Source organism: Parus major, chromosome 4 (genome assembly GCF_001522545.3).
Source record: "Parus major isolate Abel chromosome 4, Parus_major1.1, whole genome shotgun sequence".
NCBI lineage: Eukaryota > Metazoa > Chordata > Aves > Passeriformes > Paridae > Parus > Parus major.
Genome location: NC_031771.1, coordinates 46,335,127 through 46,358,678, shown reverse-complemented (window position 1 = coordinate 46,358,678; position 23,552 = coordinate 46,335,127). Strand labels below are relative to the sequence as shown.

General features: G+C 36.1%; 1 protein-coding gene across 2 annotated transcripts in view; it reads left to right on the top strand.

The window, feature by feature from the left end:
• The window catches only part of UBE2K (ubiquitin conjugating enzyme E2 K), a 44,596-nt gene that overhangs the window by 14,172 nt on the left and 6,872 nt on the right, over nucleotides 1-23,552 (top strand). The window contains exons 2-5 of one of the 2 annotated variants that reach the window (XM_015624181.3): nucleotides 3,591-3,684; nucleotides 8,871-8,929; nucleotides 11,403-11,485; nucleotides 20,236-20,335. In XM_015624181.3, coding sequence (XP_015479667.1) covers nucleotides 3,591-3,684; nucleotides 8,871-8,929; nucleotides 11,403-11,485; nucleotides 20,236-20,335 — 336 coding nt within the window. The remainder of the gene's footprint in view (nucleotides 1-3,590; nucleotides 3,685-8,870; nucleotides 8,930-11,402; nucleotides 11,486-20,235; nucleotides 20,336-23,552) is intronic. The other variant, XM_015624182.2, reaches the window with a different exon arrangement.

Genomic DNA, 23,552 nt, shown 5'->3' with positions numbered 1-23,552 from the left:
ACTTGTCTGCATCATACATCTAGTTTAATCTCCTATGCTTGGGTTTATTTTCTACATGGCAGAATATAATTGTTTAAGCATGACTATAGCAGTGCAGAAAGTATCTTAGCAGTTGAGTTAGTCCAAAAGACAGCAAATCTTTTGGCTAGACCCTAGTGTGAACTAAAGGATGCATTTAGAAAGGAAAATGGCCATCCATAATCATCTAGATTATCAAGAAAAAAAGAGGGAATGGCATCATGCGTTGTGTAGTATGTTGCATCTATTTTCCTTTCTTTCTGTGTTGTCTTGTTTGTTTGGAATTTTTTAGTCAGTGTTGATCAAAATAATTTTCAGGTGTGATAATGGAAAGTTCTGCTAGTGTTGGACTTGAAGATTTCTAGAAAAGGATTCTGCTGTTGGCTTTTTGGGCATTGTATTGTTGTATCTTAGCTGTGAAACTTGAAATAAATGCTGCAAGTAATGGCATTGCTCATATTTCAGAAATTGCTAGCCCAGTGATTTAGTCACTAAATTGTTACTGTATCAATAGGAGGTGGTGTTGTTTTAGACTTGGTGTGGAAGTGTATTGAGGTCTTTGTAGAGCTGCTTCTGGAAAATTATCTTGGGGTGTGAGATCACAAGTTGATTCATGAATTCTGCGATAATTGGTGTTAGAGAATTTTTAAAGACCACTATTGTTGGTAGAGGTGGAGGCCAGGGATTTATTCTGTTAGAACAGCTAAAATTAAGTAGTTTTATTGTACATGATCCATTAAAGAGAAATATTGCAGGAAAACACTCCAGATTTAATTTGATTAATAATCACTTTGTTTCTCCAGGGATGAAGGATAAAGCAATACCTGTCAAAGTGAAGCTGAGCTGAACCTTGAAAAGAGTCAGAGTAACATGAAAAAAGGACCTTCAGCTATATAAAGAAAAAATTAAATTGGTATATGGAGGACATGGTAGAATTTAAGCATAAATAAAAAATTAAATTAATCCCTGCAATAAAACAGTGTATTATAACCTGCTGTTTTTCCTTAAGGTTCTGTGCAAGGCAAATAATGGCATGGAGACAGCTACAGCTCTAGCAGTACAAGCAGTCATCTCAGAGCGGGGAACCAGGATCACTGACTCTTGAAAGAAACTAGTCGTAGTGACAGGCTCTGTGTTTGATTGCTTTTAAACAAATTTATGGAGTTGGGAAGGATTTCTTTTGAAAAGCAGCTAGTGTGGTACTAACTGGAACTGAATATAAAGGAGAATATCCAGGCTGCTGCAAGACTGTGCAGGTCACTGAAGAAAGTAGAATACTAAGTAGAAAATGAAGCGAGCTGCAGCATGGATTAACCATAGATTGTATCATTGGGATTCATCCTGTTTGCTATTAGTACAGTCCTCTAAATGAAAAGTTATTTGCAAAGAATAAGAAACTCCTGCTGTCAAGGTTGAGCTTGCTAGGAGCTGTTGGCAGAGGGAGAGCAGGAGAAGCTCCGCTGAGGTTCCAATGACTGCTCAGATAGTTACAGTGACTCACCTGTATTGGTTATTTAAACCAGTGTGCTGCTTTGGGAATGAAGAGGACATGCAAAGGGGCAGTACCTCCAACAAAGCACCGTGCAGTCACTGGAGAGGACGGAAACTTCCGCAAGAATCCTTGCTGGGACTCTTGTCACTTGATCTGGGCCTCATGTCATGCTGCTATGAAGAAAACAGATTTCATCTTTCTTAGGTTGTGATATGTCTTTAGTGAGTGCAACAGAGTGCTTGTGGCACAGATTCTGCGACATCATCTAAATTTGTTTATGCAGGGCTGATTAGATGATCATGTGACATAGTAGAGAAAATTTTTTTAAAAAATCAGTATGGCAAGGTTAGAATTTCAGCTTAAATTAAAGGCTTGTAAAATCAAGGCTGGAAGATCAGTGTAAATGCCATATATTTTGCAAGGGGAATAAATAATAGATGTATAAAAAACTTGTTGAAGCTGGGAAACAATACTGTCACAAATGGGAGTAAATAGATTGCAGCTTTATCTAATTGTACTTCAGAAAGCCTTTAGAAATTGTGAGGTGCTGGAACAAGCTGCCAGTTGGATGCATGAGAGCAAAAAAATTAAAAGGGATGTTGGAAAGCTTGCAAGAAGATATATCATGTAAGATCAAGTTCGAATTCAGAGAGGGAATTTTTTACACTGCCTGGCTGTTGTGGAGAGCTGCAAGTGCTGCCTCATTTGTGTAGGTTGAAGGGATTTCAAGTTCTAAAGAAAAATGTATGTAACTACAGATGTTAAATGCTCCCAGTTCACCACTGCATTAATTTAGTGAATTAGGATTTTTACATGGTGAAACTTTTGTCTAATCTTTGAATTTTCTTGATATCTGGGAGCATCTCTAGTCAGAAGAGCACTCTTTGCTTTGGGGGGGACTGATTGTTTCTATAGAACACTTGCAGGAAAAAACCGGAAGTAATTTCCCAACTGTTGTCCAGTGAATTCTGTGTGCTTAATGGTTCACATCACTGATAGATTCAAGAACCAGTTGATGGCACCCACCAGCTTTATATGACTTAACCCTTCTCTAGTAGCTGTAGTCAACTGGGTTTACTCTGAGTGTGAAAAGAAGCATAGCTATATAGAACTAGTTGGAACAGTTTTAAAAGATCTGGGAAGATGCTAAGATTTCTTGCAAAAAATAACACAGGAATGAGGAAATCTGTAATGCAGTCAGTGAGCAAGTATGCAGACATAGCAGAATAGAAAAACCTGTAATTACTTATCTCTAAAATCTTGATGGTACATCTTTCTAAATAGAGATTTTGCTTTGTAGCCCCCCAATAAATGTTACTTGCTAGGAGATTTATGTAACTTTCACTAATGCTGCTCTCTGGACCTGGAAAGCTAATTTAATAGAATGAGTACCTCTGGCTGAACACTTCTGAGAATCTGTTTCTGGAAAACATATGTTTTCTCTGGTATCAAAGTACACTGTTTTTATTTTGTAGGGAAGTTGATATGGGGTGTGAAAATGTTGAGGAGGTGACAATGAAATCCAAGCATATAAAGTAAATTGTATCTTATGCCTAAATATTAAAGATATACATGAACTCACAGCTACAATATTCTGTTTAGATCCTTGTAATGTTAAAAATACTACTCCATTTGGGGAAGTCTTTCCGTGTTCCATTGCAAGTGACAAATGTGTCTATTTTTAAATAAATTGGTCTAAATATGAAAAGAGCTGATGTGCAATTTGGTCTGTTTAATTTTATAGTTTAGATATGTAGAATTAATAGCTGATTTGAAAGATCATAGTAATTTTCACAGTCATGGTCAACTTAGAAGCACAATTTTTAGATATACTGCTGAATTGCTTTGCATATTCTAGTGATAGTATAAATAATATTGAAGTTTCCAGTGCTTCACAAGTAGTCTATTTTCAATGAAGTAAAAATTCAACTGGAAGATAGCTATTAACTTTAGGTTATTATATTTTTTAATGTTTACTTTCTTTAAAGTTCTGTTCTAAAAATTTAAAACAGCATATTTTGGGGGAAATTTGTATGTCAAATCTTACTTATGATTCTTTGTTTCTCTGTTTATTTTTAAGACGAGCAAAAATCAAATTAAAGTAGATCTTGTAGATGAGAATTTTACAGAATTAAGAGGAGAAATAGCAGGACCTCCGGACACACCATATGAAGGCAAGTAAAGTTTTTGTGTATGCAATCATTGTACTTTTCAAGTCATGTGTCTTGAGATGCTTTGTTTATAAAAATAATTACAGCATAAAACGTAGAGGTACATGTTCTAAAATAGTCTTATTTTTTTTTTTAAAATACAGATTTTAAGTTTAAAAACTATTTCAGTTCAGCTTCTGTGTTGCCTGAAGAGAAATTTTTCTACAATAGGATAGACTATCCCATATCAAGGTTAATTTACAGATATAAGATGTGCTGTTTAATTGGTATAATTCTGACTTCTGGTTGTTTGTTTACTGTCTCAACAGTTTGAGCTCCTTAATGGTTAAGTATTAAGAAACTGGTTAAGTATTAAAAAATGGTTAAGTATTAAGCTTCAGACTGTACATGTATTTCATGTGATCTAGAGTGGTGATCATTCATAAACATTGCATTTCTCCTATCTCAAGCAGCGATGCTGTTGCAACATAAATTTGGGATTAATTTTGGGCATTCCTGTGTCCCAGTACTTAATTTATACTGATGCGGGGGACTCTGTAGTAGAACTTTGTATCTTTAACTATCTTCAAAAATTATATCTTACTGACTTTCTAGTTTATTAAAGCTGGTATCAGTAATTATACTTCTCTTATAGTCTGGTAAAAGCAAAGTAACTTCCATAAATAAGCTTTAGGAAAGGCTAATATAGCATGCTTCTTCAGAGATACAAAATTACTCAATAGTGCTGATACTTGTAAACTTTGTGTATAATATATATGGAGCTGGCTGACATACCTTCTATTTAAAGTTCTTTCATGATAAGTAAGGATTTAAAATTTTTTTTAAAACTTTTGGGTAGCTTTAAAACATTGTTCTACTTGAGTTTTCCATGCCAGGTATTTACTTTGATTTGAATTTGTACTTTCAATAAAAAAGTATCAAGGAGTGTTACAAGCAAATTAATTTTTTGTTGGAATATGAAACAATTTTGCAAGTTCTTCTGTTGCTCTAGTTGCTCTATATCTTTGAGCTATGAGTGGGACTTTAGTATTCCCCTGGAATTGGATACATGACATTTGTCATTGTTTTGAAAAAATAAGTTCTCATCAGGTGGGGAAAATACCTGAAAATTTTTTAGTAGCTGTAGAAGTATATGCACTCAAAAGCATTAGTTACTGCTAATGACAATCTGGTTGTCACATCTTCCCTAACAGAGGACATCCCTTGTGATTTGCTTTTCTGGACTAGAAGCTGGTGCAGCAGCATTGGACTTGAGAGCAGGGAGAGTCTCCCCTCCTCTACCTTTGGGGCCCAGGAGAGAAAAAGAATGAGGAAATAGCCTAACAGTGGTTGACATGGAAGAATATTGGGCAGGGGTAGATGTCAGAAGCTGGCAAGAAGAGAAGTTAGTCTGGAAGAAAGAAACAAAGTAGAGCAGCTGTAATGGTGGGGGTGCCCTGCAGAACTTCATCTCCAGAGTTCCTCAGCAATCTAGTAAATAATGGTGGTTCTCTTCTCTCCCTGCCTTCTCCAATGTGTCTCAATCTCATCAGCTGCTGATGTATAGTTGACAGAAGATAATATCTGGAAGCAATTTATTCTGGTTGTAATGTGACTTCAATTTAAAAGGAGCACTATGCTGTTCACCTAAAATACAGACTCATGCTGGTGATCTATTTGGAAGTGAATCATTCTATTTAGATTTTAGTATAATTGTTGTTTTGCAATAGTATGGTTTATCTGGTAAATCCAAGACTTAATATTGTAATAACTTAACATCCGTATATAAGCAATTGGATTCTAGGAAACATCTGAATGGTGGTAGAAGGGTGTTGGTTTAGGTGTCTGTTTTCCATACAGAGAATTAAACCTCCTTGGAGGTGAGTTGGTTTGTCAGAGCTTGCCATTTTTTCCACTCCCTCCAGGTCAGTATTACCTTGGCCTTATAAAATGGGCCTTTTTTTGAGAATGTATTGAGAGTTATTTAAAATAAAGATGGATTAATGTATCACAAAAGTTAAAAACTGTATGGCAAGTCATGTAGAGAGTAAAAAAAGATTGAAATGTTTGTCTGCAGAACTGAGTTCTGTGTGATTCTGGATGATTCAGGTAGACACGAATTTCAAAAGCTGGGTGCTGTCTACTCGTATATTCAGCATATCCTGCTAGTAAAAAACAGCAATATGTTTACTGCAGAATTTGTTGATGTGAAATGCATGCATACTTACATACCTTTGAGTACATTTAATTATGAGGATATAGTAAATACCCCTTTTGGGGGGGCTAAACTGTTTTTTTATGATGATTATTGCAGGGATCTCATGGAAGAGTAATGCGATTGTAAGCTTACTTTAATCTAGAAGGCATATACATCAAGGAGTAAAATGGTTACTGCCAGCCCAATTTTTGGTGTTTCCTGACATTAGAATAATTTGCTTTGGAATGTTAATATTTCTGCAATAGAGTTATATGCGTTTATTCCCTTACATAATTATGAAGGGCGTGCCAGTGTGTGTTGTCTTCATTTTATGACTATAGCAGTAATGCATGCTGCATAATTACTGACTGATGTTTTGTCATCTATAATCTGAACAGTGACACAGCAAGAAGTGCTTTATGAAGAAGTTTTATGCAGTAGTTCTGGTCAGACAGTCCCTGTCATACAGGAGGGAATTCTAGAACCATTGTGAAGTGAAAGAACAGTTGTTGACCATAGTTGGTGAGGTATCTGAAATCAAACTGCTGCTGCAAAATTTTTTATAGGTAATGTTGGAACATTAGTTAAGAATGACTGAGAGGAAGAATGCCATTTACTGACAAAATTTACAGCTTTTGTTTTTCTATTAATAGTGTCAACACATATTGATCAATTATCAGAATATTACAAGACATAACTTTATTTGAAACACGTTTACATCCCATGTTAAGATGTGTTTGGAGAGAGGACCTTTGAGAGACTTGATTAATGGCTGCTGGGTTTTGTTTGATTCAAGAGCTTTTCTGTAGATAGGTTGGGGTTTTGTGGGTTTTGATTTTTTGGGGGTTGTTTTATTTTAAAGTCTGTGTAATATTTGTATTAATTTCAGGCTAAGCTTACATGTGAGCCACAGGAACTGCAAAATTTATAATAGGGTATTTCTTCAAGGGAAATAGCTAAAAATTGCTTTAACTCTTGTGAGACCTGTTTCAGTAGCACTACAGAAGGAATATTACGCCATTACTGTTTAATTCTATTTCAAGCATTAAGTAGCCACCAAAAAATCCATACGTATGCATACTCTTAAAAAAGAAAAAAGCAGAAGTGAGTTTATTAGTCATTTGTTACTAGTATGAAAAAAATTACAGATTTGTTGAGGTTATGTCTTTAAGCCTGTATTTTTAATTAGAAAGTTTGGTGCAAAACAATACTATATAAATAATATTACCAGCTCATCAGTCTCTGGTGAAAAATACTGGTGGCTGAATACCCTGTTAGGCAGAAGACTGTAATAGTTTGTGGTGTGCAGAAAAAACGGTAATACCTGAGGATAGCTTTCATATTACCTTACAAAATGATGTGGCAGCAAAATCATAGAAGGACTGATGAATTTTTGTAATCCAGACAGAGTGTAGCTATTTCTTTCCCTTAAAAAATAGTTGCTGCTGAATTATGCTTCAATTTAAAGAAAAGGAAAACCATACTTCCTTAATGTCTCCTTTTGATGTATGTGTCTTCAAAACTGTTTCTCCTGTGCTGTCCTGTAAGCAGACAAGCAATCAATGTAGATATTACTGTTATGATTTTGGATTTACTGTCCTTTCTTATATAGTATTTTCTGTTAAAACTTCTCAAGTTACTTTAGTGTTAAGTGAGAAAAAGAACATCTGTAGACAAGTGGAAAATATCAAGCTGATACTAACGAGTTTCAGGTGGAGTGTATTTGACTGAAATGCATTTTAAAAGTGAGAGCTGTTAGGAGCTACTAATGTGTTTTTTGGCACAGATAAAAAGATGCCGAATACTGTAAATGCTGGGAGGAGAACTTTGAAGCTTTTTTCCCCCAGGTATCTTGCTGCCCATATTGTCACTACTTGAGAGCTGGTTTTGCATTGCTTGATTTGCAGAATAAATCACTCTGGAAATCTCAAGGAAAATAGATTGCAAATGCTTTAGCTTTAATTCAAGAAATTGTATAAATTTTAAAACATTATACTGACAGAGGGAAATGGTTTCTGAAAGAGGAGCAGCAGGCTGAAGAAAAAATTGCAAATTAGGATAAATGCTTTCAGTATTTGTGAAAACTAAATGTCCAATTTGGTGTGTATGGGTTTTTTTTTGTACCCTGTTCTTTTTGTCATTGAACTGCTGCCTGGCAAATGGCCTTCACTGGGCAGGCAGAGATAGTTAGGGATTGCTCCAGAAGACATAAGTATTGGTAGTGAACCTGAATGTTAACAGAACTATAATGGAAATGGGATAGGGAATGATACTGTGACAGAGATAAAACTGAGAAGTGTTTAAAACTGGGCAGTAGGAGGGGATTCTGTCTTCCAAGCTCTTATTATCCTTTATTGTATGCTCTGGCCCATCATATTATATTAATGGTACTGGTGTGTCAAAGTGTTTGCAGAATTGAAACAGAAGTAACTCCTTCAGGTGGTAATGTAGAACATAATAAAAGTCAAATACTGGTACCTCCTTTATTATTTTTTTTCCCAAAGTGTGGGAGCTTTTCTGGAAGAGTTATTTGAATGTATTTGAATTCCAGAAAGTTTAAAATTAAATACAGGTAATTTCAATTGTGTAATTTGAAGAAAATTTGTCATGAGGTGTTAGAAAAGAGTCAAAATAATGTAATATCCCATGTTCAGCCTGAATATTCCTGTGGTCTCTTTTTTCATCTGTTTAGGAGACATTTGGTTCATATTTTGGTATATTTTATTAAAATAAAGCATGGCAGTGATAAGATTGGGAATGAGAATGTACATATTAAATATACCTAAGAAGTACAGCTACTGATTTGCATAAGCAAACACAGCTTTTCTGACTTTATATGTATTTATTTATGAAACATATGAAATCTAAATGTATCTCCTAACTAATACTGCTGGATAAGTTTGAATTACTTGAAAATTTCTCATTTAGAAGTGTAAGCTTTAGTGTCATGAAAGTCTTAAGTTTGAGTAATGTTCTTTTGGTATAATTTCCAACTTGTTCTTGTCTTTTTCAGGTGGAAGGTATCAGCTAGAGATAAAAATCCCAGAAACATATCCGTTCAATCCTCCTAAGGTACTGCAAACACACATTTTTGGATAATACAATTTGTCTAACAAGTTAGGTTTGAGTATTCTTATTTACTTGTTTGTTTGTTGGGTGTTTGTTTGTTTTTTAATTCACTTCTAGACAAGGATTGGAACTGTTATATTTAGGTAGAAATAAAGCAGGATGCAAAACTGTATCCAGTCAGAAGTACACTCTGTTCCTAAAAGTACAAACAGGGAAATTCTGGGGAGGAGCTTGGGCCTTATTAATGACCCTAATGTAACATTTTTTGACAAGATAAATACAGTTTTCAGGTAGTTTTAGATGGTGTGGAGAGTATAGCTGTGTTCCCTACCTCTCAGCATTGATGAAGAAATGTTGTAATAGGGAGTTACTGGTTCTTTTAATTTCTTGGGCTCTCTAAGTTATACTTAAAAGGTTCTTGAATCTAACGTACCAAGTTTCTAGTAATAATTAAATAGTGACATGTACAGTTGTGTGTCTTGAAGAACCAACAGAGAAATATAGTAGTCTTACTGCTTCTCTGTTGAAGAAATAGATAATGTGCACATGGATGAGAGATGAGAAATGGCTGTGGTAAAGTCACTTATATGTTTTTCACAACTTTCTGGCCTTTTAACTTTACTGCATCTTTTTAGAACTTCAGTTTTGTGATTCCACTCTGAATAATGTTCTCTCCAGCCGTGTGCAGCTGCAGCTGTACATTCCTGTGCCCTGATTTAGTCCACTCTTCAGTGGTTTGAATCAGTAGACGCCTGAGTTGTCTGACTCAACTTCTTGATTGGTTTTCTGTTTGTCTGAAAGATGTCTTCGAACCAAGAACGTGTCCTAGATTGTTATTATTTTCACTCTGGTAAATAATACTGGGAAGGAACTGGCGAAGAGGAGGAAGAAAGGGGTGCCAGTAGCTCATAGGTTCTTTGAATTACTTCCTTGAGGCTGGAACAAAAGACACAGAACATCTTAAAGAAATGTTTGTTGGTCTCAGTTCTTTAATCTGCACACATTCTGGTGGGAGCTGAAACAGGTTGTGGACACTGGAAGATGAGTCTATATACCATGATTTAGTTGCTGCTTTAGGGCTTGGTGGTCTCCATTTCCAGAGTTCATAGGCAGCTGTTAGAAACGGAGTGCATTGTAGCATAGTACTGCTTATTCTGGAGTCTTGAATTGGAGGCCTTTTTGCTTGCCTGGCCCTGCCTTTCATCTGAAAGATTTCTTCAGCTTGTTCAGCATGTGCTTTAATAGCCATTGTTAGCAGTCATTTGCTGTGCGAAATTATCCAGATTCATATTGCTTTTTACATTTTCCAGGTGATTTATAGAGTTGAGGTAGTTACCAAGTGCCTCAGTTGACATGATAGCTTATTTATGTCCTGGAAAGCAGAACTGTTCTGTTCTTGCCTATTTAGACACCAGGATTGCACTGATTTCATTCTAGCCCTGTATATACAGTGTTTTGCTGTAGTGCCTGACAGGTAATGTGTTCTCTTCACTGATTTGCTTGCAGTTCAGGGGCAAAAGTTGAAAGATCTGTGCTATACATAAAACGTTTTTCAGGGATTTGGGGTGAGAAGGAGATGAGAAATAGATGGGTCAAAATCACTAGAAGGCAGTTAAAGTGCTACCTGAAGAAAATGAAGCGGGAGTTTCCAAAGGCATATATGTCCTTTCTGAGGACTGCTTTGGTCTCCAAGACCTTTAAGAGAAAGTGCTGCTTATACCTTTCTCAGGGTCTTAAAAAAGCCCAGAACACCCAAGCCACCAAAACCTGATTTTAGTAATGTTTTGTATGCATGAATACACTTTAGTGTAGTAATATGGACATGATTAATGAATGAATTCTGGGACTAGATCCTTTCAATAGCAAAGAAAAATAACAGTAATCTAGTTAAGTTTTGGGTGAGTGAACAGCTTTCTGCATATGAGGTAATGAGACAGGATGGCTGTAGATGTGGTAGCATTCACCAAAGAAATTTTTCTAATACTTCCATAGCCAACAATTTAGTTCAACAGTAAGTGATATTCAGTTCCTTTGCTAAGAGTTCAGGACTTTGTGAAATCTAGAAACCCCAATTTTAATAATGTTAGAAGTTTTAAGTCTGTATTTGACCATCTGCTTGTCAAAACACTTGTATGCTGGAGAATATTTTTAATTAGCTTTGTGTGATATAGGGATGTGAACACAGGTGTGAGAAAGCAGGGATGAGTTTGGGGAGCTGGAATGGGCAGTAGTCTGTTTTGAGTAAGGCAAGGCTCTAACAAACAGCCTTACAAACTTGAAACCTCCTGAAATAAGTAGTATAACGTCTTAGTTCCATTTGTAGTACTACCTTTTCTAAATTAGTATTTCTTCATAATATGAATTAAAATAATTGATTCAAAATGTTTACTTACACCGCATTGTACTTTACTTAAAAATGTAATGTACACTGCATTTAATTACTGCTTTTGTTTTTAAGAATTGTCTTGTTTTTTAGGTGCGGTTTATCACCAAAATATGGCATCCTAATATTAGCTCAGTCACTGGGGCCATTTGTTTGGATATTCTGAAAGATCAATGGTAAGATTCCATGGGGGTTTAAATGTGCAAAATCAAGTATACTGGTGTCCTGAATAGGAGACATCAGCTCACCTTGCTATTCACCTTGTGCTTATCATTTGAGTTGTCCTTAAAGCACACATTTTGGTATAGTATTCTGAGGTGCACATACGCAAATGAAATGATTGGGTAATAATTTTGGAAAGCACTAAGTATATATTGTATACACAGAGAGTTCTTCCAAAAATTTTTTTGTGCTAGAATGAACATTTCATTGTTGACATTTTGGATGGTTTTGTTTGAGTTAATTCTTTATTTTAGTTCCTTTCTGTTAACAAATACTGCCTTTTGCCTTCTTTGATCAGTTAATGTTACTGCAGAAGTTTTAATAGCCAGAATCTGTAGAATAGACTTGTGTCCAAACTAACAGCTTCATTCATTGTTCATTTGTTTTGCAAAGTAATTGATTTCATGTGGTTTGAAGGTACAACAATTTTATAATAGACATGATACCTAATACAGATGTTTTTTTTTCCTCCATGTCTGCCCCAAAAGAATAGGACTGTAATTCCATAGCAGATCATACCAGTGTCTAATTCATACAAACTTAAAATGCTTGTAAAGCAAACAACTTTGTCCAGAGTGCTGTTGGCCAAGCAGACATCAGTTGGGTTCAAAACAGAAACTTTAGAGGAGAATGCTGAATTGTTGAGGTCTTGCGGGTGACACATCCAGGGTATTAATCTTCTACAGACATACAAAATTATAGAAATAATTTGGCATAGTATAGTGTAAGTTACTGAAATGAGATTGTAATAGTCATAAACTGTTGTCTTCTTAACTTCTGGAGTGGCATATATTTTCTTAGAGTCTCGGAGCACTTGATGTTCTTTCAGGCAATAGAATCTTTCAATATGCAGGCTGTGGTACCTGGTATAGTTTTTCTTATCAGTAAGAAAGTGCAGTTTTGTACCTGCACCTAAATTGTTCATACCACCGTACAGTTTTACTGGAGATTAATGACCCTTAAACTGTCTGAGTACAGTCTCCTGAGAGATCATACTCTGAAGCAGATTAATGAATGGGCTGAGGTTGTCTCTAAGTATCAAAAGCCAATAAAGACCTAAAAAACCCATGAGCTTCAACTTAATTTCTGCACTTTTGGGGTTGTTAGTCAAAATGTTTGATTCTGAGAAGGACAAACAGGAGAGAAGAGTTGACCTGTGTTCTTGTAATCTTGGAGTCTAGCACAGATAATTTGATCTGTGTCTGATTTCTGTTATTTCTGCTTGATGAAAAAAACCCAAACATTAATATTTTCCTTCTCCCAGATGTATATGAAATAGGAGTATTGGAACAAGAATTTGACTTCTGTATATTTAAACCAGCTGACACAAGAAGCACAAGTAATATGCCAGTTATATAGTTTTAAATTCTTCCTTTGAAACAGTGTCTCCATTTGGAAGCACTAAAGAGAGAATTACAGAGAACCTGGTGGTGACAGTGGAAGATTTCCTGTATACTATTAATCCCTCTTCAAATGATTCTTAATGTAGTGTGATCCCTTCATTTTCTAGTGGTGCTATTTGTAAGTTTTGTTTCTTTTCAAATCATGGAATGGTATATGAAAATCACTTGAGCATTGTTGAAGTGCTTGTCAAAGTCTCCAATCCTTTCATAAGAACAAACTTATACCAGCCTCCATGTTTACTGTTTGAAATATTTCTATATTGTGATAGATGAGACTTTTTTTTCCTGAGTAGCTTCCTGAAACTCATTAAGTAATATGAATGGTTAATATCGTTTAAATAAATTTATTGTTCTTCAATATATGCAGCTTTAGTTAATTAAGAAATGCTCACAGCACAGAATCATAGAATAGTTTGGGTTGGGAGAGACTTTAAAGATCATCTAGTCCCAACGCCTGCCATGGAGAAGAACATCTTCCATTAGACCAGGTTAAATCTGCAATGGCAGCATTCATAATACATGTGCACACAGACAAAAATAAGTATGTACAAAGTTATATTTGAGAAAATCACCCTTGAGTACTTGCAGATGTCTTTGGATCTTCTCAGTGAGCAAAGGATAAAGCTTTGAGGAATGGTGAGGGTATTAGGCCAGGCTTCACTGGCTTTCCATGGCAATCCTCAGAGTCTCACAAACTTGAGAGTTTGCTGGCTCTTAGAGTCATCCCAGTCTGGGGTATGCTGGTCACAGCCTGCTCTGGTCCAGGACAGCTCAAAGGGTCTCAGTACCATTGTTCACAGATAGGGTCACAAGATGATTGTGATGATTAAATCATCAGTAAATTTTCATCCTGGCCACAAGGATGAGTTGGTATTTACTGGAATATTCCTTGAAAAGTCCAATAACAAAATACTATTCCACTTGGCTTCTTGTTCAGATAGAAGAAGAAACTCAAGGCTATTTGTTGGAACACAGGAGCTTGCTAGACATCAGAAGTTCTGTCAGCAGACAGTGTTTCTGATAAGCTCAAGGGAACTTAACTGTCTAGGTGCTGTTAATCCAGGCTGAGGCCTAGCAAGTATTCCAGAGACCATAGCTGGCCTGAGGAGGGAGCAAGGGGGAGGATGTACCACCATGTGCCACCAAAAATTCGTTTTCTGCAGGTCTAGGTTGAAAAGTGGTTTGAATAAAATAGTTTCATTAGAAAGCAAACAAGCCAAAAATAAGCAATCCAAATCATTCCTGCCCTCCCCCCAGATTAATAATTTAATGTTTATTAAACTAGGCATTCAAAAACACTAGGCATTCAAAAGTAAATTGGAAAATGCAATTCTGAAATATTCCTGTGGAAGTATTCTAGAAAATATATTTAGTTCCACAATCTCTTGTCAAATCTTTTAGCAACAAAGTCTTTTTTTGAAGTGCCACTTCTTTGACTTGTAATGCTCTTAACTGAATAATGCTCCTCTTGTTGCTGTGTTTAAATATAAGTCTCAAATATCACTGCATATCTGTTTTTCAGTGAGTTTTGAGAGTTAAAGGACTGGAGAAGTTTGGCCTGTGAGCCTTTGCAGGATTTCTGAAAGAGTTAATAAGCTGATAAAATAGTCATTTATAGATGGTGAATACGAATATAAAGATTTTAATGTGTTTGTATAGTTTTAAAGTCTCTTCCCTACTCTCCCATCCTGTGGTAATGATTTTGTGTTCTAATAAACATAGTTGGGGTGATACTCTGCATATTGGCAGCAGGTTTTATCAGTTTGCAAAGTAATGTCTTCAGATTATTTTTAATGAGTTTAATGAAATTCTTTTTCCACATTGCATGCTTGATACTGAAATTCTTTCCAGCTGTGGATTTCCATTGTGTTTTGATTTTAAGTACCTGTTAAGCCAGTTTGTTTGCAAAGCTACTGTTTGCTGCTAGAAATAAAATAAAAGATTTTGTAAAAGGAATACTATTTATGTTTATCTGACATAAATTTCATTATGTGATTTGGCTTACTCTGGCCTATATTTATCTTCCGGGCTAGTACTCTGTCTCAAATCTTTAATCTTAAATACACAACATATTTAATGGAGTTCATTGAAACCTGAGAACTAAATTACTTGAAAGCTGTTCTGCATAAATACCTTGAGCAGAGATTATTAAGTGAATCTGTTGTGGCTGCATATATGGCTACAAAACCTCTTGGCTTTTGTGGATTTGACAGTCAACAATGAATAATAAGAATGTTTTTGTCATAGTGACTCTACTGGAGGATTCATTCTTCAGTTTTAGTTAAGATGCAGAACTCATTATAAGAGATAATACAATTTTAACAGATAAATAAACAGCAGCCAGCTTGTAATCTTCCTGGACACCCAGTACTGCTGGGTTTTGTTGAGGATGTTTGAGGAGCACTGAAGCTTCTTAAAGCTTTGAGAAAAATGCAGAGAATATTAACATGGTTTTAGGGAACCCTTTAGAAGCAGCCTGTCTTGCCCCTCTGTGCTTTGTCAAAGCTATCCTAATTTTTTTAATTTCTTTTTCCCTCTGATGTGGGTGCATGGTCTTGTAGTTGTCCTGTAAATAGTGACTATGCAACGGGCTTCCACACAAAGGCCTTACTGATTTTCTTCCAGATTCCATTAACCATTCGCTTAATCCATTAACATAATACAAGTTCCCAGAGATTTTCTCTTGGATTAACAAGTTTATTTATTTCACAAATGGAACAAATAATGCAGATTATTTTTAAAAAAAATGTTCCTGTAGCCATCTTTGGTTGACAGAGTGGAATAGCAATCTGCTGCCTGCAGCTGTTCCTGGCATTCTGCTGGGTTACCCTCTTGGAATAATGAGAGAGATTGTTTCCTAGAGAAGAATGTAAAGAACATAAGCAAAAACTTCCTAAGTAGAGAATTACTTAGCCTTTAAAAATGAAGAAGAAAAATAAAACCTGGCAGTGTTTTGTAATCCTTTTAGGACTCTCCCTGCTCATAAAAGGTAAAAGAGATTTCTTTTCCTCGGGCATGCTGGGCACAGCTGGGCTTGCTGTGCCTTTTAATGTTAACACTATAGTCACCCATGCTAGGGGTACTCTTTTTTAATGGAAATGCCCTAAGATGATATCTGAAAAAAAAAAGGAAAAAAGTGTAAGTGAACAAAATCCATGTCAACTCTCTTTGTTCTGATTCAATCCAGATTTTCCTTGTGGTTTAGCAAATGCAATGCCAATAGAAAGCTGAGCTTTTGGTTTGGATGTCCAGAGTGAAGGTTTTTTGTTTCAAGTTCTCTGAGGGACAGTGCATACCTGCAGGGAGCTCTCTGCAGCTCACTGGTGCATGACAGTGGCCTCCTCCCATTTTGCAGATGGCAAACCTGCATGATAGCTAAGCAACATTTTGGGATGGGTTGGAAGTCAAGGGTTATTGTAACCTTTAGGAGTAAACAGCAGCCAGTAATGTCATGGGAGAAAGGCCATACAAGATTATGTGAAAGGCAAATAGGAAGTTTTACCTGTAAAATTCATCATATAAGCTGGCTGCTTGTTGCTGGTGACTGGTTCCCGTTGAAGTAATGTACCTGCTTAGAGAGTTGTTGTACAAGAAAGATGGAAACCATAGGAGAAATCCAGAGAGAAGTAACAAGAATAATGGTCTAAGCAAAAACAATGTACAGTAAAAGATTGGAAAGCCATCTCAGTGTGCAGAATATCAAACATGGTAAAGAATTGAAGTAGGTTTTCCAAGGGCCTTCTGAGGCTTCAGTTAAGAACAGATGAGATGGAAATCTGTCAGGAGCAGTGAAAAACCTTGCCTTCAGCAAGGAGGAGGGAACAAACCTAGAATGCAACCATGCAGCTAGCTTGAGTTATCAAAGAGAATTGCTTGAACTCCATGAGCTGTTACACATAAATCCGTACGTACAAGTAAACCTCAGATGTAAGAAGAGTTGGAAATACCTAATTTTTTCAGGGTTCTATTCTAGGTCAATAAACCTCTGAGATGCATTACAAAATCTAGAAGATCTGTATCTTTGCACTGGAAATTTCGTTTTAAGGAAAATACAGCGCTTATTTTTTTTTGTTGTTCTTCCCCTGGACATTCTTCCTTGGCTTGTGAAGATGTTGGGGAGGGTTTTGTGTGGTGGGATTTTTAGCTTTGTGCCACTATCAATATAGATTTTCTTTCAGAACTGATGAGGGGAATTGTTTTTGCTTTTTGCTCCTGAGCAGCATGTCCTGCCTTACTGGTGGTATCTGTAAATATAATTTTAGGCAGTCATCTCCATTCACTGTATTCTCCCAAAAGAAGGTAATCGGAAGAAAGAAGAACTTTTAGGTTAATGGGAAATCAGAATCTATTTTTAGCTGTTCCTTAAGTTTCTTCTGTGAATCTTTACATACATATGAAAAATTAAGACGAAGCTATGTAAAAAATAAGCTGTTTTTACTTTCTTTAATCAGGAAAGCTAATTGGTGTTCTAAAGGTAGATTTTCAGATGGTTATGCAATCGTTACACAAAATATGTCAGTTTTTCTTTACCATTAATCACAAACTTTAATTTCTTCTTTTATTTAATACAAACAGCAACTGAAGCTGTAGTGGATTTTCTTTTATGGTTTAAGGATATTTCTTTCAATGTTTGTGTCCAATAAAGACTGTCTTACTAAGCATAAGATGGGAAAGCTGTTTTGAGACATGAGACTTGAAAGTAAGTTGTAAGCTACACTTTTAAACCTTTTTATAAACATGGCTAAACCAATCTTGTCTGAAACTTAGTGTTTCATAGTATAAATTCTCTGATCATTTATAACAGGTGAACAGGGATTGAAAGGACCTGGCAGTCTTGAAAGCCAGAGACAGCTGGGGACAGCTGGTGTCCATGGCATCTTTGGTTCTTAGCGATGCCCCCTACTCCCCAAAGTATATTTTACACTCCTCTTCTAGAAGGTACAGTGGAAGTAAATTGTGTGTAAAAGTGGCATAAAAGGCTGTGATCCTTTTTATGTCATCTCTACATTTTCAGATGTCTCTAAAGTAGGAGGATTTCTGCAAAGGAAAGGACAGAACAACTTTTATTTGGAGAAAATAACTATAGCATTAGTTATGGTTGATAGATATTTCATGTTAAGTCTGTCTTTGAAACTACAGTTAATAACATTATAAAATTACTTGACTGTGAAAAAGAAGTGGGTGTGGTAGATGTGTTAGTATCTGCAACTGACTGCATAAAAATAAAAATTATATCCATTTGAGCATAGTAAGGCCTGAAAGACTTAGAATTCCATGACACCTGAATGCTGGAATAGTAAATATGTTGTATTACATTCTCATAATGCTAGCATATGAGACTGTGAATTATGTCATCAGTGTGTACATTAAATAGGTTAATTTCAAGATAGTATAAACCAGTAGAGATTACAAGCCTAAGGAAATTATAAGAGCAAAATAGTATTGGGTACATGTAAAGAGAAGAAAATTGCTGGGGAATAGGTTTGAAAGAGGAGAATTGTATGTTGTGATGGTTTTGTGATTTGTCAGAATTCAAATTTAAAAGCATAAGGATTTTTTTTTTTAAGATTTAAATCTACTATGTTCAGCTTAAGGGACTTCAAGCTGTTGTGCCAGTTGGAATGAGACACTATGTGCTAATTAAAATCTCTGTCATTTGGGATGTTTCTCACTTGCATTTTGATGTAGAACACTGTACTGCGAAAGCTCAGCAATAATTATCAAGCTAAAAAATAACTTACTGAGAGAATTCTTCTAGAATTGGAAACAATTAGGGAAGAATGGCATGTTTGAATGGTTAGTGACATAGCAAGAAAGCTGTGAATGTAAGCATCTAGGAACACAATATTTGGGTGCCACAAACATACCTCTGACATTTTACCAGTATCTATTCTCTGTTCATTGGTATACACTGCTAGAGTACCTTAATCCAGTGACTCAGTACTAGAAAATACATAAATTTCTGAAACCTAAGCCTGGAAACATACTTGGACAGTTTCCTTTGTAGCTGGACCATCAGGTTAAACTGTTCCCCACCTATTCTAACAAACTCTTTATTTGCAATCTTTTGAAAACAAGAAACTTTTCTGTTGATTGAAAATTGAGGTTTGTTTGTAAGAAATTGGATGCCTGTGTTTCATAACTTTCCTCTAGCATTCACTTGTCCTAATCACTTTGCTCAAATCTAAAATGTCACATTTTCCCCACTCACCTTGCTGGTAGTCCTTGAGCAGAGTAAACGGATTTGTGTATTGGTTTGAACATCTGTCTGTGCCATTGCCACAATGATTTTAAGAATCTAGTTAACTGTTCAAATCAGAAGTACTCAACTTCCACAGAGCCTGTGGGGTTCTTACTTGGTTTCCAGTGTATGCCAACTGAAATGCTAGCTCATAGATGTTATTTATGATCAAAATCTAATGAAACTGTATAAATGGTACAATTTTCCAGACTTCTAATGTTTAATAATTTCATGTGATTACTTTGGAGGGTTTATTGACTTCTCTGAGCATACTGGGTTTTCCCTTACTAAATTATTGAAACGTCTTATTTGAAATACACTTTGACATCAAGATAAATGATAAGAATCTAAAATCTTAGAAGTTCCAGCTCTGGGACTGTGCTACCTTCAACAGCAAAGAGTGACTTGACAGAATGTTTTCCTGGTGCCAGCAGTTGTGTCAGGTTGTAGTGAGAGGAAGCCAAGGAAGTATTTTAGTCACACATTCCATAATAAGCCCAACCTTTTTATTATTGAAGTAGTAATTAACTATGTAAATGGTTCAGTTTAATGAAAAATGTAATGTTAAAACTGGTGGAAAGAGATCTAATGTATAGAATAAATTATCTGTTAGCATGTTTAAAATGTACGTCACTGCTCCTGCCTCAAGAGTGCCGGCAGAGGGGGCATCCCCGGGCTGCCGGCCCCGCCCCGCCCCGGGAGAGAGGTGCTGGTACCGGCAGTGAGGGAGAATGGCACAACCTGCTTTGGCCTTGGTTTTTGTGGGGTTTTTCCCCACATTAAACGAATTGCATTAAATAGGCGCGGTGTGGTGAAATGTGTATGTCAAGGTACTTCCCAAAAACTTAAGAAAGCACTGTTAATAGGAAAGTCCGTGTTTAAAACCTTATTTTTATATATATACAGAAAAATATTTTAAGAATTATAAGCTGCAGCAGTTTAAAATTGTGTCTTCGACTTAAAGTCTGTACATGAACTCATATATTCTATAATCGTACAGCCACAAGAGTGAATACAGGCAAGGAATATGGTAAAGGATTTTCTGAATTTTCAATTTTAGGGCAGCAGCAATGACTCTAAGAACAGTGTTGTTATCGCTGCAAGCATTGTTGGCAGCTGCAGAACCAGATGATCCACAAGATGCAGTAGTGGCAAACCAGGTAAGATACTCAGTTGACTGACTTTTTTAACACTTCTGTAATCTTTGCTGATTCAGATTAGGTCCCAAGACTTAGAGAAGGTAACAGATTTTAAACAATTTATTGTAAAATTGCATATACTAAATGTGAGCTGCTACAATGTTTCGTGCTCTTTTTGAATTCCAGAGTATTAGTTACTCTACAGTGTCAGGAGGTTTTGTCCTTTATTTATATCACCGTGTGAGAAATGTCAGGAGATAATAGCATAGTTAAATGAATTCCAGTGTAACTAGCCTTTTAAAATCTAAAGCTTCCAGTAAAAGAAAAGAAATATGCTATTGGTTTTAAAGGAGTTTTAACTTGTTGGTGTTAATTGGATATGACTTGGAATGTAGCTCCTCTTCCAGATTAATATGAATGTTGTTGGGCACTGTATTTTTTTAATATCAAAATTTTATGAATAATGACTTGGGCATAACTGTTTTAATCACTGATTGAATTGCTATCAGTAAAATTTTATAATCAACAAGGTTTGTTACCTTTCAGACATTAGTGATAACTTTCAATGCCAAAAAAATATCAGTTGGATCTTAGGCCATACCAGGACTGGCATGATTCTGTTTAAAGTGTAGATGAGGTATAGAAACAGTCATTCCTCTGACAATTCTCAACATGGTCCCAAGTATGTATGTGTTTTCCTTTTTAACTGTGGGGAGAGAGAAGGGCAGCCTGGCTTCCCCACTGGTTGGCAGTAAGGGTGTATTTCAGTAAAAGAAGAAACAAAGCAAGTTGATGCTGGAAGAACCTTCTGTCTCACCTTTATCTTCTGTAAGTCAGAACCCTCCAGGATGGGGTGACAAGGTGTGCACTCCTTCCCTTTAAAACTCAGTGTAGAATGATAGATAAGCATTTTTTCAAACCTGTCAGGGTTCAGGGGGAAGCATGGAGATGAGAGGTAGCCCATTGCACTGCTGGGTGCGTGAGAGCTGTTTGCTACCACTGTACTCAGCAAGTACAGAAGGCTTGCTTGTGGGATTCTGCAGTAAGGCTCTGAATAAATGTCCCTGAACAGTTCTGTCAGGCTGAATTGCTCTGCCCAGGGAGAAATGTTGCAAAGGCCAGAAAGATCACCAGGCACATCCCTGCACTGGGTTTTTTTCAAGATGTATGCCCTTGCTGTGACAGTCCTTCTTCATTAAAAAGCCCACTATATCCTTTTTTTGTTACAAAGAACAAAAATAGTGTTTCCTATTCTGGCTCTGATGGTAGAATTTTGTGTGGGAATCATAGCAATAGAAGCACTTGAGCTGGTAAGATTTTTTTCCTCAGGCAAAAAATGCCATGAAACTTTAGATTGCAAAGAGCAATTTTCCAGGCTGCCCCTCAGGTGCTTGTGGGGGTTGTGTCCAGCGGGACTGTGGCATAGCCGAAGTGGGGAGGATTCAGTTTATCCTGTTTCCTGCAAATACCCTCATGAAAACTATGCTGGGGTTTGGCCTTGAGTTACAGGCATGTGTATGTAAGTAGAAAGTGATTTTAATGGTTTTGAGAGAGATGTTGGTAAACTGCTTTTTTCATGTGTTTATTTGGTGTTGAGGTCTCTTTTGTTTGGGGTTAATTGCTTTTTCAAAGACAAAAATTCACAGGGAATTAATTATTCTCCACACTTGCACTATTTTATGAAACTGTGTGTTTTCCACGTAAATGGCAGTGTCCTACAAGATCTTGGGAGAATCCCAGGGAGCATTTCTGTTTGAATAAGAGCAGTATTTTCAGACACCAGCTGTCTGGTGTATAAGTTGCTCTGGTTGCTCGGTTTTTTTCTGTACAGCAGCATGAACTGCCTCGGATTCCTGATACTGAAACATCAGCGAAAATTGCCTTTAGGCTTTTCTAAATTCAGTGAGAAACTGGATTATTTACAGATACCTAAGTAAAGGAATTCTATTAATAGAACACTGAAATCTAGTTCTGAGTAAAATGCAATTATGACTAATTCTTTGCACTTCACCTAGTTGCTTTCTAGACATGGCAATGTTTTCAAAAATATTTTTTAAAAATTAATTGGGGGAAGATCTTTTAAGAGCAGAAGAAAATAGTACTTCAGGATGTCACTAGTGTTTAACTTAATTCTTCTTTTTAAATCAGTACACCAAAAGATTTATTTCCAACATTAAGTTGCCTCCCATGTTTGTTTTAATGCCATTAATGCCATCAGATAGTAAACATGCAAATTATGACATGTGGATTGGAATTAGAAGGTGGTGGGCAAGGCATACAAAGCAGTGTGATTAGTGTGGGTTATTGTAGGAGACGTAAAAAGATGTACAACATTTTACTGTACTTTATAGATCTAATCATTATTTTCATGTGTTAATGAAATGTCTAAGAATGATAATCAACCATATTTCTGTCCTTAAAATGTACCTAAATATTTGAAAAATGTATTTCCTAATATCTTGTCTTACTCAAGTAATGATCCAAGGGAAGAGGGTTTTTTTAAAAGACAAAAAACTTGATAATTGCATACAAAAGCTGTTAAAATGGGAAAATCATTTAACTTTTCTGAATACAGTTTAGGACAGATGACCAAATTTCTTGGCACATGCTAAAAATTCTCTGCAACATGGTCCAGTCTGTTGTTTATTGGAAAACTGGTTAGTGATGAGTGTGGTATGTAATAATATAGTAACACACTGATGTAATTTTTTTTTTCCCCTGGTAAATAGTAGCTTGCATGAAGAGGTGCAGCTCCCTAGCTTTTTGCACTTGCTCATTTTTCAGCCCTTCTTCTGCCACCTGTATCATCAAGATGCTCATTCTCTGAAAGAAACCTAGTAGTAGAATATTAGCCTGGACTAAAAAACTGCAGGCCTACTTGCAGTGCATAAAACCACTTATATTTTTAAGTGATTAGAGAAATGCATTAGAGTAGTACATAGTACCATGTACAGGAGATGTTAACAGCAGGATAATTTGTACTCTGTCACACTGAATATAAATTTTCAGCAGCTGTGCTAAATATAGCTACTTCACTTTGATCTGTGCAATTGAGAGCAGTACCTGGTTGCACACATCAAATACCAACAGTGTCTAATTTAACCTGAAGGCAAACTCATTATATCAAATGCTTACATAGGTTTCCTCTTTGTGTAATCCTCACCTCTAAATTTACTTCAAGAATAGCAGCGTGATCAGTATGAAACATTGTGGAAGATATCACAGGAAGAATGAGGGG